The sequence below is a fragment of the Chlamydotis macqueenii genome, chromosome 4 (assembly GCF_036417535.1).
Source record: "Chlamydotis macqueenii isolate bChlMac1 chromosome 4, bChlMac1.mat, whole genome shotgun sequence".
Lineage (NCBI taxonomy): Eukaryota > Metazoa > Chordata > Aves > Otidiformes > Otididae > Chlamydotis > Chlamydotis macqueenii.
The window spans coordinates 19,483,846-19,499,933 of NC_141559.1; the positions used below are offsets into that span (position 1 = coordinate 19,483,846).

A 16,088-nucleotide genomic window follows, 5' to 3' on the forward strand; every position below is an offset into this window, starting at 1 on the left:
ATGATCAGAGGAGTTGAGCACCTCTCCTATGGGGACAGGCTGAGAGAGTTGGGGCTGTTCGGCTTGGAGAAGAGGCTCCGGGGAGACCTGATAGTGGTCTTCCAGTACCTGAAGGGGGCCTACAAGAAAGATGGGGAAAGGCTGTTCAGTAGTGCCTATTGTGATAGGACGAGGGGTAATGGTTTTAAAATAGGGAGAGGTAGATTTAGATTAGATATTAGGAAAAAATTTTTTACACTGAGGGTTGTAGAGCACTGGAACAGGTTGCCCAGAGAGGTGGTGGATGCCCCATCCTTGGAAACATTCAAGGCCAGGTTGGATGAGGCTCTGAGCAACCTGATCTAGTTGGGGATGTCCCTGCTCCTTGCAGGGGGGTTGGACTAGATGACCTTTGAAGGCCCCTTCCAACCCAAACCATTTGTCCTGGTTCTGGCCAGGATAGAGTTAATATTTACCTGAGCTGGGTGGAGAACTGAAGCTGGTAGCCCCTATGGCTGGGATAGTTAACTAATTAGCTAACAGCTGGGGTTAATTTACCCAAATTAACCAAAGGGCTATTCCATCCCATCTGACATCATGCTCAGTATATAAGTGAGGAGGGTGCTGAAGGGAAGTCCCCTGCTACTTGGAAGAGACTGGGTGCGGAGATCTGTTGTGAGCTATTGTACTGTATTTGTGTTCCATCACTGTCGTGTTTTCTTCTGTCATTACTGTTAAATTTACTTTTTGTTCAATCTCAACCCACGTGTTTGTTTTTTTTTCTGGTTTTCTTTTGTTTGTCAAATCTCCTCCTATTCTCTCGGACAGTGGGGGGAGTGAGAGAGAGACTGTGTAGTCTGGTCCCCGTTGGGGCTGAACTACGACACCATTCTATGATTCTACAATTGCTGAAGCAAAGGAAACTTTCAAGTCTTTTAAAATAGTTAAAATAATTATCTACCCTGTCTTGAAGATCTCAAAGCTGTTAGAATCTTAAAAGAGATTTGGCATGCTTTTACTGTTGGAAATCACTTTAGTGGAGGAGCTGGAAAAATTGAAACAATGTGGGTTTGGTATAAAAGCATTCGAACAAAATAAACAGCTGAACTGTTGAGAAATCCTGGCTAAATAACTACAAGTAAAATCTGCTGAGATGTTGAAGCTGCCTTTGACAACAGCAGCCTCTCATATAGCTAGGATGAGATTTTCATTGTTGCATTTCATGTATCTATTTCAGTCATATCCAATAAGCAGTGAAGAAATAGAACAGGTGTGTTGTGTTGTGGTTCTGTTCTTGCTGTTGTTGATGACAGTAGCCTGAATATGTTAATGGCAGCCAGTTGTAAAATGATGAGACCTAATAACTGTAAAATCTTCCAATGTGATGGTTATAAGCTGTTAATCCAGTGTAATGTGTAATGTTTCTTTTAACTTGTCAGTTTCTGATTCCAGACTTTATGTTATGCAGTTCTTTTCCTTCTGTATTTTGACTTGCACATGGTTTGTTTGAAGTCAGAATGCTGTTTAAAACAGTGACTCTATTCATTTTAATGTAAATAACCTTTCAACTAGATACAGATATTTAATAACCTTTTACTGCTTTGTAATATAACTAAATAGTAGTATATGAAGTATATAAATAACAGTTGAAGCTCAGGCTTCTTAAGTATCATGGCAGTTTGATATGGGTTTTACTCTGGAGGTCAGGGGAGGCAGGACGGTACCATACACGATCAGGAATACCATGGACTGCTCCAGCACAGCTTCCTGAGCTCAGCACAGAAACTAGACAGATTATAGCTGGGGTTTTTCCCCATCCTTCTACCTCATGGGTAAAATGCAACTGTTCTGTAGTTAGCTGCTGTGCAAAATGGAACCACGATAACTTCGCAGGAATCAATGTCACCTTGGCATTTGGTCAGTGTTTTCAGTGGCACAGTTCCTTAATTATAAGTGTTGCTTAGTATGAATAACTCAGCTCTGCTTCTCCAAGCAAGTAGGAAACTGAATTTGCAAGGATCCTGTCCTCTTGAGCTTATGAGTACTCGTGAGTGTGTACACGTACCCACATGGTGTGCTCACTCATCCAGTGCCCAAGCATGCCGATGGTGTAATGCCTTATTAAGCTGATCTGTTTTCAGCCTCTGACAGTGATACTGTTTTAGTGGGAGTGGTAGATGTGACCATTTTCAGCAATGTCTTCAAGGTTTCTCAAGCTCTGGCTTTGATCTCACTGTACTTTTTTTTTTTTTTTTTTTTTTTTTTTTTTTTTTTTTTTCCCCCCTGTATAAATTGGTCACTTACTAGTCTTACTAGTCAGCTTAAAAAAATTGTTTTCTTTCAGATGGGACGTTCTTTGTTTTGTGATTAGAATGTATTTCAAATTAATCATTAATTTGGGCATTATATTTTCTTATGAGTACTGAGGAGAAAATATTGAGCTGCTATTTTCACAGCCAGCATAGAGAAATTATCTGTTCATCTTGGAAGGGCAGGGCTTTGACTTGGTCCTGGGTTAGGTGAGCTGTTGATTGAGCTTCTGGGGTTGTTAAAGCCTGTCACTAGAGAGTTGTTCATTCTTCTGAAATTTCCAGAATGAAGATTTGTTAAAACTAACCTCTGTTACATCTGGTATTGATAACAAGTTTATTGAGGCAAGATAACCTGCTAATCAACATTGATATATATATGAGAAAAGCCATTTTAATCTGTTAAATTTTTAAAGCTGTTTAACTCTTGCTTTATATTTCAGTAAGCTTAAATGTCTGTGAACAAGGTGCCCATCTCTTGAGGGGAAACACTACTTCTTTGTGTACTGTGTTGTCAAGAGTGGATTGGTAATCCACAGCAAGTCAGTGCCTTGATTTGACTTCAATGGATGATGTTGAAGAGGTTTGATACAAACTCTTGCTGAGATTAAATTCAGCTTAATGTTTTATGTTTTGATAACAGGATTTTTTTCATGATATCCCTTCTGTGCATGCACAATATGTGCAGTCTGAAAAAATTTCTGCTACTATATTCTCTTTGGTAAGATTATTCATAATGCTTTGAAAAAATGCATGTTTTCTGGAAGACAGTAACTTTTTAAAATATTATTGCAGTACCTGCTCCAGTCATCACTGCCACAACTGCAAAAATGGAGGTGGTTTCAGCAGAAGTCAACAGCTTGCTCCCTGAGGAAATAATGGATACTGGTATAACTCTGGTGGAAGAGGACAGCATCGAGGCAGTTATCGTGTCATCACCAATGGGAGATTCTATTCCCATGGAAACAGAACTGGAAGAAATAGTGAACATAAGCTCCACCAGCGACTCCTCAGCTACAACTACGGCCACAGTCACCACAGAATTGGTTACTGCACCCAGCAATCACTCAGGCGACATGACAGCGAACACCACAACTCCAAAAACTGATGTGAATGCAGTAGTAAAGCCTACCTTTCCAAGTGGCCTCCATAAACTTGGTGCTCAGACCCCCGTCACTATATCAGCCAATCAAATTATTCTGAACAAGACTGCCGATATTAAAATAGGCAATCAGAGTATTAAACCAGATGGGCAAAAGCTAATTGTAACAACTTTGGGCAAGTCTGGCCAGCCTATTGTTTTAGCATTACCCCACAGCCAGCTCCCGCAAGTGCAGAAGGCCACGTCCCAAGCCCAAGGTGGAGACTCCAAGGTACAGGGCCAGCAAATCAAAGTTGTTATTGGAGGTCGGTCAGAAGTGAAACCTGTTGTTGGTGTCTCAGCTTTGACGCAGGGAAGTCAGCTGATAAACACTGCGGCCCAGCCTTCTGTTTTACAGACCCAGCAATTAAAAACAGTACAGGTAAAGTGAGTTACGCTGATGAAACATCTTTAAAACAATTGTGTTGCTACAGCTGTTGTCCGTTTCTTTCACTGACTGACACACAGTTGCTTTCAGCCTTTGCATTTATTCCTTGTATTAAAAAATGCAATGCTGCTCTTAGCCCATGCTTTGATCTGTGGATGCATTTACCATTTTATGCCCTTTACCTCTAGTTACTGTCTAAAACTTAGGATTTGCCTCAGAGAAAGTGAGCTATTAAAATTCAGTAAATTAAAGAGATTTTTACCATTGTTTTCATTTTATAAAAATAAATTCTACATGCTTTCAGGAAGACTGAATTGAACTCTATATGGCAGTGGTTCTTTTTTCAAAGTGCATGCTGCTTTACTCCTTTATGGAAGAGTAGCTTCTGCCTATTATGTTTAGTTTGTTTAAATAAATTCTCTGAAAAAACCTTTCAACACTTGAAAAACAACAGAGGGGTATACCTCAAATCTAGTTAAGTGTGTTAATAGATACTGATTGACTAGATGCTATTGTACGCTGGACACTTCAAGGTCTTGATCTCTGGCATGAATCTTGAAATATTTGAAACCACAGAGAATGTCCTGGGATCTGAAAACGTGTTGAAAAGACTTGGGTTATGACCCAAAGGGTCTGATTTTCTTCTGGTGTATGGCAGAACTAAATGTGAGTGACTTCGTTCTAGTTGGCAGTGAGGCAGAAATAAGACCTCATTCACTTTCAAGTGAAGGAAAAGTAGAACTCGATGCAGGTTATTATGGAAAAATATTTTGCAGTCTAAATGGAATGACAAATTAAACTCTAAATATGCTAATAACTAATTTGCTGCACATGAAGAATGACAAACTTTTATGCATGTTATTAGCTGAATGGTAAGTTCCCCCACTAGTATGTCATGGGAAGCAGATGTGAGTAACTCTCAAGATGGTTTGTTTTAAAGCTGCAGATGATCCTTGCATTGATTCTGCTTTCTCCTTTTTTGTAGCTTCATCATACCTCTGGAAAACATGTTTAATAATGACTGTTTGAAACATATAAATTTTCTTAAGTGACTTATTTTTTACGTTGATCATTAATGAAACGATTGTCATTATAGCTTTCAAAAAGCCTCTGCTCTCGATTCAGCTTAGGAACATTTAAGAGTGGATCAGTTTCAGTTACTTGACTTCAGTTACTCACTGCCAAGTGACAGATTCAGGAAACTGAGGAGAACTACTTAACTGTGATGTGCTTTTGCTTGCATGAGATGACCTGTGCCATCAGTGACTGAAATACGGTGACTTGGCGATTGACCTCTGCTGTTTGTCATTAGGAGTTCAACAGGGTCCTTAATAGAAGCCGTTACAAATGGACTTGCATCCATTTGTAAATCTAGTTAATTGCAGTTTGAGTAAATTTGTTTTGTTCTGGTCTCTTTTTATTAAACCTTTGCTTCCATTAGCAAAACAGATTGAATTGTTAACACCTGGCATTCCTTTCCTTCATATAAGGAGATGAGGAAGTAAGAATGAAAAGCAAGAAGGCAATGTTCAGTTGGTTGTAGGTACCTGATACAGCAAGGAAGATTATTACATTAGCACTTCCTAGACAGTGCTTTTCCCTGTAGGAAATTACAAAACTATCAGAGGGATATATGAGACTAGGTGAGAGATTCGTGGTCTACCTTATCTGAATGACAGAGGAGGTAAGCCATGCCTTGAGTGGGTTAGAGGCTTAGAAAATGAAGTCATGCATTTACCTCATCATCCTGAACAAGCCTCTTAACCTTTCAGTGAGTGGAAAAGGAAGCTGTGAATGCCTTCCTGCCTCCCAAGGGTCTTGTGTAACTCATCTGTTGTGGCTTTGTGAATCAGATATTTCAGATGCAAGGCAGCACAGTGGTTCAACTTGGTGCTGAAAAGTGAATTGATAAAAGATTAGATGATAAAGAGCTCTCTTCAGTTCTTCTTACATCCTCACTGTCATTGGGGCTTTGCAGGTCATTAGAGAAACTCATTTAGCCTTACTGGAATCTAATTGTGACATTTGAAATCTCAGCGCCTGAGAAAAGGCATAATTGATAGAGTTCAGTAAAATTTTCCTTGGTATCTGACTTCTCCTCTGATTACAATTTTAGAGGTATGAGGCTGTGAGGTATAAAATACGGCAGGACCCTGGGCTTCATCTATGTCGAGAGGTTTGTTACTGTCCCTTGGCAGCTTGCCCTGACTTAGTTGAAACCATTGCCCTTGATGTGTGGACAAAACTACTAGGAGAGTGCATCTGCTTTCAGCCTGTGGTTCTTGCCTGCACGCAGGCTTTAAAACAGTGATGTGCCTACTAGTGTACTACTTTAGTCCAAGTGCATTAAGCATGAGTTTGGCCTTGCAGGTGACTCTCAATCAGATGTCCAGACCCATCGCAATTGCTGTCACTAAGCTAGCTGAACTTGTCTTGATGTGGTAACTGGCTCTGTGTTTCAGCAGTTAAATCTACATGTCTATAACATTGTTGCTACCGTGGCAAGACAACTGCTAAGCCATCATTGTGGCTTCATCTCATCATGGAAAAGTGACCTCATGCATTCCCTAATCTCAGAGCAAACTCCCATTCCTAGCTTAGTTTCTTCATCTCTCTGAAGTATGCTCTTCTCCTCTTCTATTTCTGGAATCCTTGATTTTTCCTGTTAAGCCAAATATAAATTGCATGGGGTGTGTCTACATAGACAAGCTCCTGTGAGGTCATCTAGGTAGTGGCTTTATAGTGTTAGCTCCTTTGTGATAGCTGACAATGTGGGTATTTAATCTAGCAGTAAATGCAAGGTATGCATGTGCCTCTTTCTTTATGAGCAGAAGATAGTTTGACAGCTGAGAACAAAGCCTGACCATAGAAACTGGCTAGTTCATCTTGTTTAGTGGAGAGTGCTTAGGAAGACATATATTGACTCTTTAAATAAAGATGCTTGCAAATAAATCTTTTTACTTCTGTAGAGGGAAGAAGCTTGGTGTGTTCTTCTAAATTTAATAATTTTCTTATGGAAGAGCTTGTTGCCTCAGGAAATATTTTTGCAGTCTAATTCAAAGTAACTTGCAGAGAGCATCCTTAGCTTACATAGGCAGAGGAATAACGTACAGGCAATGGAAGAGGGCTCCAGAGAACTTGCTCTTTCGGAAGCATCAAAGGGTCAGTCTGTCATCTTGATTATTTCCTCTGGCTTCTCCAGTCCCTCCTGAAATGGGTAGCAAGTTTCCCACTAATATCTAGAAGGCTCTCACATGTGGCTGGGGTTATCAGCTCTAGTGGAAAAAAAAAAAAAATCTCTGAAAGGCTCACTTCACAGCAAGTAAGGGCAGGAGTGCACTGCCTGCACTTGGGGGCTAATAACCTATAACCAACCATGTCTGAGTTTTGCCATGTTTACTAAGCCCTGAGGGGATTCACTCATGTTAGACCTCCTTCTTTGCAGACAAACAGTTCACCTAAAAAGCAGGAGGGAACTTATCTGAGAAGAATATTGCAAGCTGAGTCTGAGGGAAGTAGGGCTACTTGTGTTGAGCAGCTATTGTTCTGAGATTCTTAGTTTTTCTCTGAAATACTTCATGTTAATAGGTAGCTATTTTACACATATTCATGTAAGTCATTTAAGCACATTTTATTGACTGTTACTGGGAAACAACTGCCATTGTCCAGAGCTGACTATTCCTGCTGAATGTTGATCGTGTCCTGAGCCAGACTTTGCTCTTGCTTCAGAGAGTGAAAGCAATAGCAGTTGAGTTACAGTAATACCTTATGTCAGGGTACAGTTAATTTCAGCAGAACAAAAATATCAAATCAAGCAGATAAAATGTGGGGAATTTATCAGAAATTAAAATGTGTGCAAATTTACAAAACACACTTACTGATAAAATGCCTGCTCATCTGTCAGCTGTACATGTGCAAAGAGAACTGAATCTTTAAAATGTTAAAATGGCTTTAAGTTAAATTTGTAAACTGAGCTGTGAATGAAGCTTCCTTCTTCAAACAACTTATGTTTCAAAGTTTTAGTTAATATATCACCAAAAAGAGTGGGTATTTTTCTTCTCTGTTTCATTTTAAGCCTTGACTATTATATGCCACCTGTAAAGCAGCTAATGTGGCCTGGGTGCAGCATATTTGGGCAAATCACCTTCACCTGCCAATGGTCTGAGATGAAGGTTTCCTCTGAGGAACACATGTACTGTAACTGGAGAGCAGCACATGGCTTCCTGTAAATGAGGTCTGGTTTTTGCCACTGCCCAGTGTCAGAGCTGCTCATTGCTGGCTTCCCTTGGCTGGGCACAGTTCAGGCACACAGAGGTGGCATTTGCTTTCCACAGGAGGCTGGAGGGCTCCAGTGCCATAGCAGTGGGGGGAGTTCTGGGTTCCATGGCCATGCCATGAGTGTGCTGCTGGGAGCTGAAACAGCTTCACGCATGCTCTTTGCAGGGTGGCTGGGGAATTTGATATGTGCTACTGAATACTTTGAATATTTTGGCATTACTGTACTGTAAAGGAGGTGTTTTTATTCAGCAAATTCTATAAATAGGGTTTTGTGTAGGAAACCGTAACATTCAGCCTACTCAACTGCTTCATTTAAGCACTCACAACTTTCTCAGGCTGTTAAAAAGTAGCTGTCATCTCTGTATCTTTGCATGTCAGTGAGATTTCTCCAGTTAGCTCCTTGAGTAACAAAGATGGTTCTGTGCCTTTGAGAGGTGGCTCCTCACAAGGATGCCAATGTCATGCCTCTCTGATATTGCTGGAGTTGATGGCTGGCGCCCATGGGATATGGCTGGGTGTGTGGTAGACGACAGACAGGCAGTGTGACGTGGGTAGGCATAAGGGCTTCAGTAATGCCTTCCAGTGTGCTCACTTGAACTCAGGGAAGATCCTAGTGATAATCTGCATCTGCAAGCAGCCTCTGCAGTCAACAGGTGAAAATAGTCTTTGAAAGAAGTCAGCTTGTTAATTGAACTTTTCACCAGCTGGATGCCAGTGTATAGAAACTATTAGGATAAATCCACCTGGTAGTTAACTTCAGTCAGTGTGGAAAAAGGGAAAAAGTCTTGTTTAAGACTTTTAAAACTACAAAACCTTGTTTATAAAGATTTCAAGTTGAAGTGATCAGTCTCATCAAATTGCACATATGTGTTCTTGATCCAGATGTGTTTCAGGAGGCTGGATCACAGAAGGAAAAGAAGAGCTGCTTGTACTGGGATGTAGCCAACTGATTCGTTCTTGGCTAGTGAGTACTCAAAACTTTCAGGGACTGATGATCCACGTACTGTTGCAGAAGGCTGGTTTTGCATTTGCAGGATAAAAGTGTGCTGCTGTGTCAGGTCAAGAGATGCTTCAGAGCAGTAGTTATATTTAAATCACTTGAGGAATAAGTTTTGTCCTAGTTGGCTGAAAAAGAAGTAACTTTTTTAAAGCTTCAAATACTGAGAGTTGTGCATTTAATTTTAATGTTTTTATATAGACCAGTGGCATATAAGAAATAATTTCTGCATCTTGAAAATAAGATATGTTTGCACAGAGAGATATCTTACAAAAAAGCTGTAAGGGATTTGACTGTCCTTTGGTGGCTGTTTTTCTAAAGTGGCATGATGATATCCTAGTTCTCTCCATAATGAGAAATGGAGGTGAAATGCAAGATTAGCAATTATTCTTCTAATTATGTGTGCAAGTATTGCCCATTTTATTTTCTAATGTATTTAACAATACAATAATTTAGATTCAAAATGCTCAAGTTACTTTAGGTCTTTTTTCCTCCATCTTTCAGGTTACGAAGAAGACCCGAACCCCAACTTCTGGCCCGGTGATCACCAAGCTGATCTTTGCAAAACCAATTAATAGCAAAGCTGTTACAGGGCAAACCACTCAAGTGTCACCAGTCATTGCAGGTTGTACTACTTTGACTTGTTTTGCTTTACCATTTTTTTAAATGCTCTTCAAAGAAATGGTGATTGTAGAAGTTTTTCTTTCTCAGTGACTTTACTATAGTATCTGTTGAAGTACCTCAAACAAATGAATAAAAATATTAGAGAATTTTGTGTGTAGAAGCAGAAAGATGCAGTTGTTGGTATCTTTACGCTTCACTCTTTTAGAATTGTCTTTGTGATTGCAGAGTTTAATCATTTTGCTCGTATTGTAAGATGCTTTTACTTTCTGGATTTTGAGGAGGAGAAAAAAAACCTCACAGCCAGAGAAACTCAATAAACAGAAAGTATTTGTAGACACATCATATAAATACACAGGGGGAAAAGGAGACATATGCTCTTGTATTACTTTAATATGCTTATAGTTGGACTTAAATGTTATACATGCAAATAACAGGACAAATGTTTGAGTGGAAAAAAATTAATAAAGCAGTGTTGTTTCTGTTAAGTTGCTTACCTACTTAAAAAATAAGCATCGCAGAAGTGTCTAAGAAAGTAATTAAAGCAAATAAAAATGGTTTGTCTCTTTGGAAATCAAATCTATGTTTGTGTCCTTTAAAAAAAAAATTAAAGAACCCACAGTGTAATAATTTGTTTATTATGGCAGTGGGACGGATGCGTCCCTTACCAAATGCATCATTGCATGTATGCAAGTAACATGAGACATGTAAATTATCTCAAAAAGACAAATGTAGGAAGCCAGAGTCGTCTTCAGAGCTTTGAAGGATGTCTTCAACTGCTTCCAGATTGACCAACCCAAGTAGGCCTAAAATCTTTTCCACATATTTAAACAAATTTGTTAAGCCTTTACAGGACTGGGACTTGAACTGATTTTAAAAAGAATGCAACTGTCTCCTGTATTCAGAACTTTGATAGATACAAGTGAATGGCACATAACTGAAACATAATCTTTTCCTTGAGTTGTCGGGCTGCCTGCACCCTCAAGCCTGACTTGTGTTTCAGGTGAAAGAGGGATTCCTCATCCCACTCCCTAGCTTTTTCCCCTTTCTCAAACAATTCCCTACCGAATGTACACACCTATGAATAAGAAGATTGCTTCACTATGTTTATAAATATTTGAATTAAGCTGTTTTTAAAAAAACAATCAAAGAAAAAACCCAACCCAAAAACATTAAAAACCCTGAAATGAGCCACTAGGAGCTGCATTACATTTTCATCTGGCAAAACATGAGAATTGGTAAACAGTAAGGAACCACAACAAAAATAGTACTAACAAGAGCATGTTTTTAAGTTTGCTGCCTCCAGAATGAAGGCAAATGTCCAAATCAAAACATACCTACATAATATTGACAAGCAGATATATTAAAAAATAAACAGACTACCAGCTTTTAAAATAATATGCTGGAAAATCAGGAGTACCTGTCCCAGAGCCTTTGAGAGAAGCATCGGTGGGAGGTGAAGATGCTTCTCTAATGGAGAGGGGGAAGTCTTTTTAAACATCTGCCTTTCCTCTCACCATTCCAAACAGCCAGCACAGCTTGCCGACTTTGAGAAGCTGGCATCATTTTGGGGAAAGTGTAACACTTGTGTGTTGTGTTTTGATTTTTTTTATGTGTGTTTCTATGAATCTGATAAATATTTTTAATTTCCTGAGAGTTTCTGCAAACTGAGGTGGAAGTTGTAAATTTGGAAGACTTGTCAATATAAGCAGCCAGATTCCGTTTAGGAAGCTGATGCCAAGGGGCACAGAGGGGATGCAGTGAGAAAGGGAAAGCTGTCACCAGGAAAAGAACAAACTCTGAAAGCATTGAATACTGTAGATGGTAAAATTTGCACAAATTCTGACATTTTTCAGGTTGCATGTGGCTTTAACAGCTGGTGGCAACTATCTGTGCTGTTACTTAGACTGCACAAAAGTGAAGGTTGTTTTAGAGCACATAGACCTCAGAGGAAGGCAGCTTTCCAAGAAGATTATGTTTTTTCTTGTTAGTTCCAGTTGATTTAATTATCAAGCCACTGGTTGGTTCTGGATAGTGGGGGGGTGTGTGTGTCTTATTTTAATAAATGTAATACAAGAGAATGGGTGACAGAGAAGCTATGACAGAAATGAGTCTGAGCCAAAGTGCAGCAGAGGAAAGCTCAGTGGTCAAGCACTCTTCGTAAAGAAACTTAGAAGTATTAAAAAAAAAGAAAAAACATGTTTTCCACTCTAGGAGTTTTGCAATACTCCCAAAACTTATTTCATTATTTGGAGCTGCTAGTTTTGATGTTTAACCTTTTTTACCATTGTAAAAGCAGATAGTTTGTAGAGTTACACACTAGCACCCATATTTTCATGGGAGTGTCATGTATTCTGTTAGGCCATGAAAAAACCAACCACCAACACAGAGAAGAAAAAGAAAAAAAAAAAAGCAGAATTTAGCGTAGACAGGCCAAACTTTTTTTTCTTGGTCACTGTAACACAACTAGTTTCTGATGGCTGAGGTTTTAAAAGGAAGTAGCCCCCCCACAGATGCTCAGTTTCTCTGTACATTGGCAGCAGCCCAGGGAGTTCCTATGAAACTGTCAGCTGGCTGGATGTTTGGGTGCAGTGCAGGTGTATTGGAGGGCTGCGTGTCTGAGGATGCTGTCCTGGCTTTAAAGAATTTTCAGCTGAGTGTCACAGAAAGCTCAATGTACATTTCAGCTTTTTTAAGCCCAAGTAAACTGTCTTTTTATTTGCAATAATGCCAATTTTTTTCTTCTTTGTTGCTAAATCTATCTTAAAGAACGACGATGTTCTTCCTACCAGGTAATACACTCAGAAGTAGGGATCAATTGCACAATATGCAGAGAACACTTTGCTTTAAAAGTTAATGTAAACAGGGATAACTTGAGCTGATGGTATCTTCATTGTTTATAGGTAGGGTTCTTTCACAGTCTGCTCCAGGAACACCACCAAAGACAATAACGATATCTGAGAGTGGAGTCATTGGATCATCTTTGAGTACAACAACACAACAGACACCGAATAAAATAGCTATCTCACCACTCAAATCCCCTAATAAGGTAAGGACCTGATTCTGGCTGCAGCCTTCTGTCCCTCCTGCACAGTGGTCTGAATGGAGCTCTTTGATTTGCTGCAAGCTGTTTATGATCCCACCGCTCCAGAGTCTCCATTGCACATCACAGTGCTCTGCGGTAATGGCCTAAGCTAGATTTTTTGCAATTGGCTCCCTTACTGTGCTTTTAAGTAAATATGCATTGCTGCATTAGTTCCCCATTCCTGCCATTTCTTGCCATTCCCTAAGCATCCATTCTGAGAGGAGCTGTTCTCTCTTAGCCAAGTGCTCAAACAATATTTTTTTAATGCCTTCATAAAATGTCAACAGGCTGTTTAAGAGGATACCTCAATGATGTTAATAGGTCAGCACTTAATAACCATTGCCTGCAACTGTGGAGATAATTTAGTCTTCCCTAGTCACATCTGAAGTCAATGAGATTTGCAATGGTTGTTCAGAAATACAAAGATGGAGACTGGCACAGGTGGGCAATAGATAGAAAAGGTAACTCATCCATTGTAAGCTGTGTTAGACGAGTGTCATGGCAACAGTTGTATTTTAGGCTTGATAAAATTGTCTTCAGAAGAGGAATAGTGCTGGAGAAAGGAAGAGTTGGAGGGGGAGCAAGATGCATAGTGCATGCAAACTAAATATCATGTATAAAGACTAGCATAACAGTAAAGAATTATCTTAGTTTGGCCATGCTTTAGCTATGTAATGTTATACAAATGGAGTGAAGGACTTGTGTTTGAGAATTATTAGTGAGAGAAGCAATAAAGAAGTAAAAAAAAATACAGAGAATCAAAATTAACGGTGTGTGGGGGTGAAAAGACTCCTTAGGGTTACATCTTGAATTTACTGTAGAGAAGTAATTCTAAGTATCTTTTAAAAGCAAGTGGTTTCAAAAATTGGGAGTTTTCTTAAAACATAAAGAAGGAAGTTGAGAACAAAAAGTAAGAAACCAACCTTGAAAGGGGTGTGGCTATATAGAATAGAGTATTCAAACACTGCACTTTGCAGAAATCTGGTCAGAAGACTGGATCTTTATAGGAATCTGGAAGCTAGATTCGAAAAAACTGATGTTCTCATAGCTTGACTGAAGCAGTAGTACAAGAGATTTTTGGTTTGGTTTTTTTTTCTTCCACAGCTCTCCTTTAAAATTTCCATTCATGATTAAATAGTCATGGTACTGATTATAAAGCTGTTAGTCATAAAATCCATCCTGACAATGCTTAGGCTTCAGTGGGCTAGTTTCCTTAAAAAAAAAAAATCAAGCCAAAAAATAAAAGCAGTGCTAGCTTTCTGCAGTGGTCTGTTGGGGCTGGAAACCAGCAATGCCTTGAAGTTTCTAACATGTCTGTGTGCTGTTGTTGCACGATTGGACCCATGTGAGTTGTGATTAAATACAGCACCCTTGTTCACAGAAAGAACTCTTTGTACTGGTGAAGAACTGTACTTTCATGAGGAGAGCAGTGTATATGTACAGGGTCTTGTATCCTGTGCAGAGATTTAAACTGCTTCTTTGTTTTGTCAAGCAGCTAACAGTGGTCTCAGTGGCTTCCCAGCCTCCCAACTCCCCCCAGAAGACGGTGGGTGTCCCACTGAATGTAGCGTTAGGACAGCAGATCCTCGCAGTGCAGCAGTCAGCACCCTCCTCCCCTGGGAAGGCTATAGTCAACCACACAACCGCTCAGGTACAAACTGACTTTTCTTTGTCTTCTAACCTGTCTCTGTCTCATGGAGTGTTGAACTGCAAAGTGGTCAGTCCCAAGGTGTTTTTGTAATGGTGTTTGCTTAAGAATTGGCAAAAGCATTCCCCTGAGGAGCACGTGCTTCTTCAGTTGAGGGGTGCAAACCATTGCAAGCCTGTACAACATGTTAGAATGCAGCTTTCCAATCTGGAAAGCTCCACTTGGTGCAAGTTCTCATCTCTGTATACTGAGTCTCCCAAGTAATCTGAAAGGCTCCCTGTGACATGAGGAACAGTTCTTTGGGTGGTTCTGCCTCTTCTACCAGTGTTTCTATGCCACTGACTGGGGCTGCTTTCCAGGTATTTCTGAGAGGTTTGCAACAATGGATTTCATGTTCCTTTGGTAGAGACTGCTTAAGCAAGACACCATGGTCTGAGACCTATAGAATTATTAATTTCTAATTTCCTGTGTCTCATTTCTAGAAAAATGTCAGTTTTACATAATAGCTTTGATAAATTGATTTGCATTAATGAATGACAAGACAAAAGTGACCTTTCTTACAAACTACAGTTCTTACTTTTTTCCTCTTTTGTAATCTTAGGTGAATCTTTTTCTATCTTAATGTCTGTGTTCCTGTTTTGGTAAACATGAAGGGATGCATATGAGTGGAAATAACCAGAGCGGACACTGTTGCATGTACAGGACGATTCAGAGACTCGGACAGATTTTGCCAGTCTCTTCTTACTGATACAGGTGATAATTAAAATGCTGATATGGGGACATGGACACCAGCATTATTTGAGTATTTTTTTTCCCAGAGTAAAACTGGCAAAATTGTATTTTTTTAAACAGTTGTTAAGACATCAAGTCACTGTAAAGTGTGACTAAGCACTCTAAGTGACAAAACTGAGATGGCTGTGTGGTATACATACTGAGTTCTGATCCAAAGCTACCTGACACCACACAAGGGTTTCACCTGTCTTCACTGGACTCAAGAACCTGCCCTTAGAAGAACTGTCACTTGAATTTGACAATTTTTCTGGTTGTCCTTGGATGACAGCCACTAATTTGTGTGCTGGAGGGAACTTTGCCCATGTTGGTCTCCCTGTGATAACACTTAGGCTGTGACTGTGCTTGCAGATAGCACTTATTTTGAATTGCTCTGGGTTGTTGAGGTTTCAGTATATTTAAAAAAAATAAAATCCCAGGGAAACACCTTCTTTTAAAACACCAGGCTTGTATTTCCAGTGAATTATGTGCAAATTGAGATTTAATTTGTGTAGCTGCTGAAAGTTGGGAAGCTGGGAAAATGTTCTAATAAGAAATCATATCATACTATCAACCAAATTGTCCTGGTTTCGGCAGGGATGGAGTTAATTTTCCTCTCAGTGGCCCGTGTGTTTTGGATTTTGGATTTGAAGAAACACCCTGGTGATACGAGTTGTTGTTAATGAGACCAAGAACACTGTCTGGCTTTCCAAGACTCGCTAATGTGCAAACGCAGGAAGCTGGGAGAAAGACAGACAGAATAATTGACCCAAACTGGCCAAAGAGAGATTCCATGCCATAAACGTCATGCTCAGTATATAAGTGGGGGTTGCCCATGAGAGGGGGCATCCATTCATACATCCATTTCCCCCCC

The 16,088-nt window shown here is 39.7% G+C and overlaps 1 protein-coding gene across 6 annotated transcripts in view; it reads left to right on the forward strand.

Annotated features, from left to right (window-relative positions):
- Nucleotides 1-16,088, forward strand: part of LIN54 (lin-54 DREAM MuvB core complex component) — a 42,004-nt gene that overhangs the window by 12,871 nt on the left and 13,045 nt on the right. For 2 of the 6 annotated variants that reach the window (XM_086746324.1, XM_086746325.1), the window contains exons 2-5: nt 3,084-3,811; nt 9,597-9,717; nt 12,617-12,762; nt 14,291-14,449. In XM_086746324.1, the coding sequence (XP_086602450.1) occupies nt 3,119-3,811; nt 9,597-9,717; nt 12,617-12,762; nt 14,291-14,449 (1,119 nt within the window). In that variant the 5' untranslated portion in view covers nt 3,084-3,118. Of the gene's footprint in view, nt 1-2,303; nt 2,872-3,083; nt 3,812-9,596; nt 9,718-12,616; nt 12,763-14,290; nt 14,450-16,088 lie in introns of those variants that run through there. The other 4 variants (XM_086746322.1, XM_086746323.1, XM_010118425.2 and 1 more) reach the window with 4 other exon arrangements.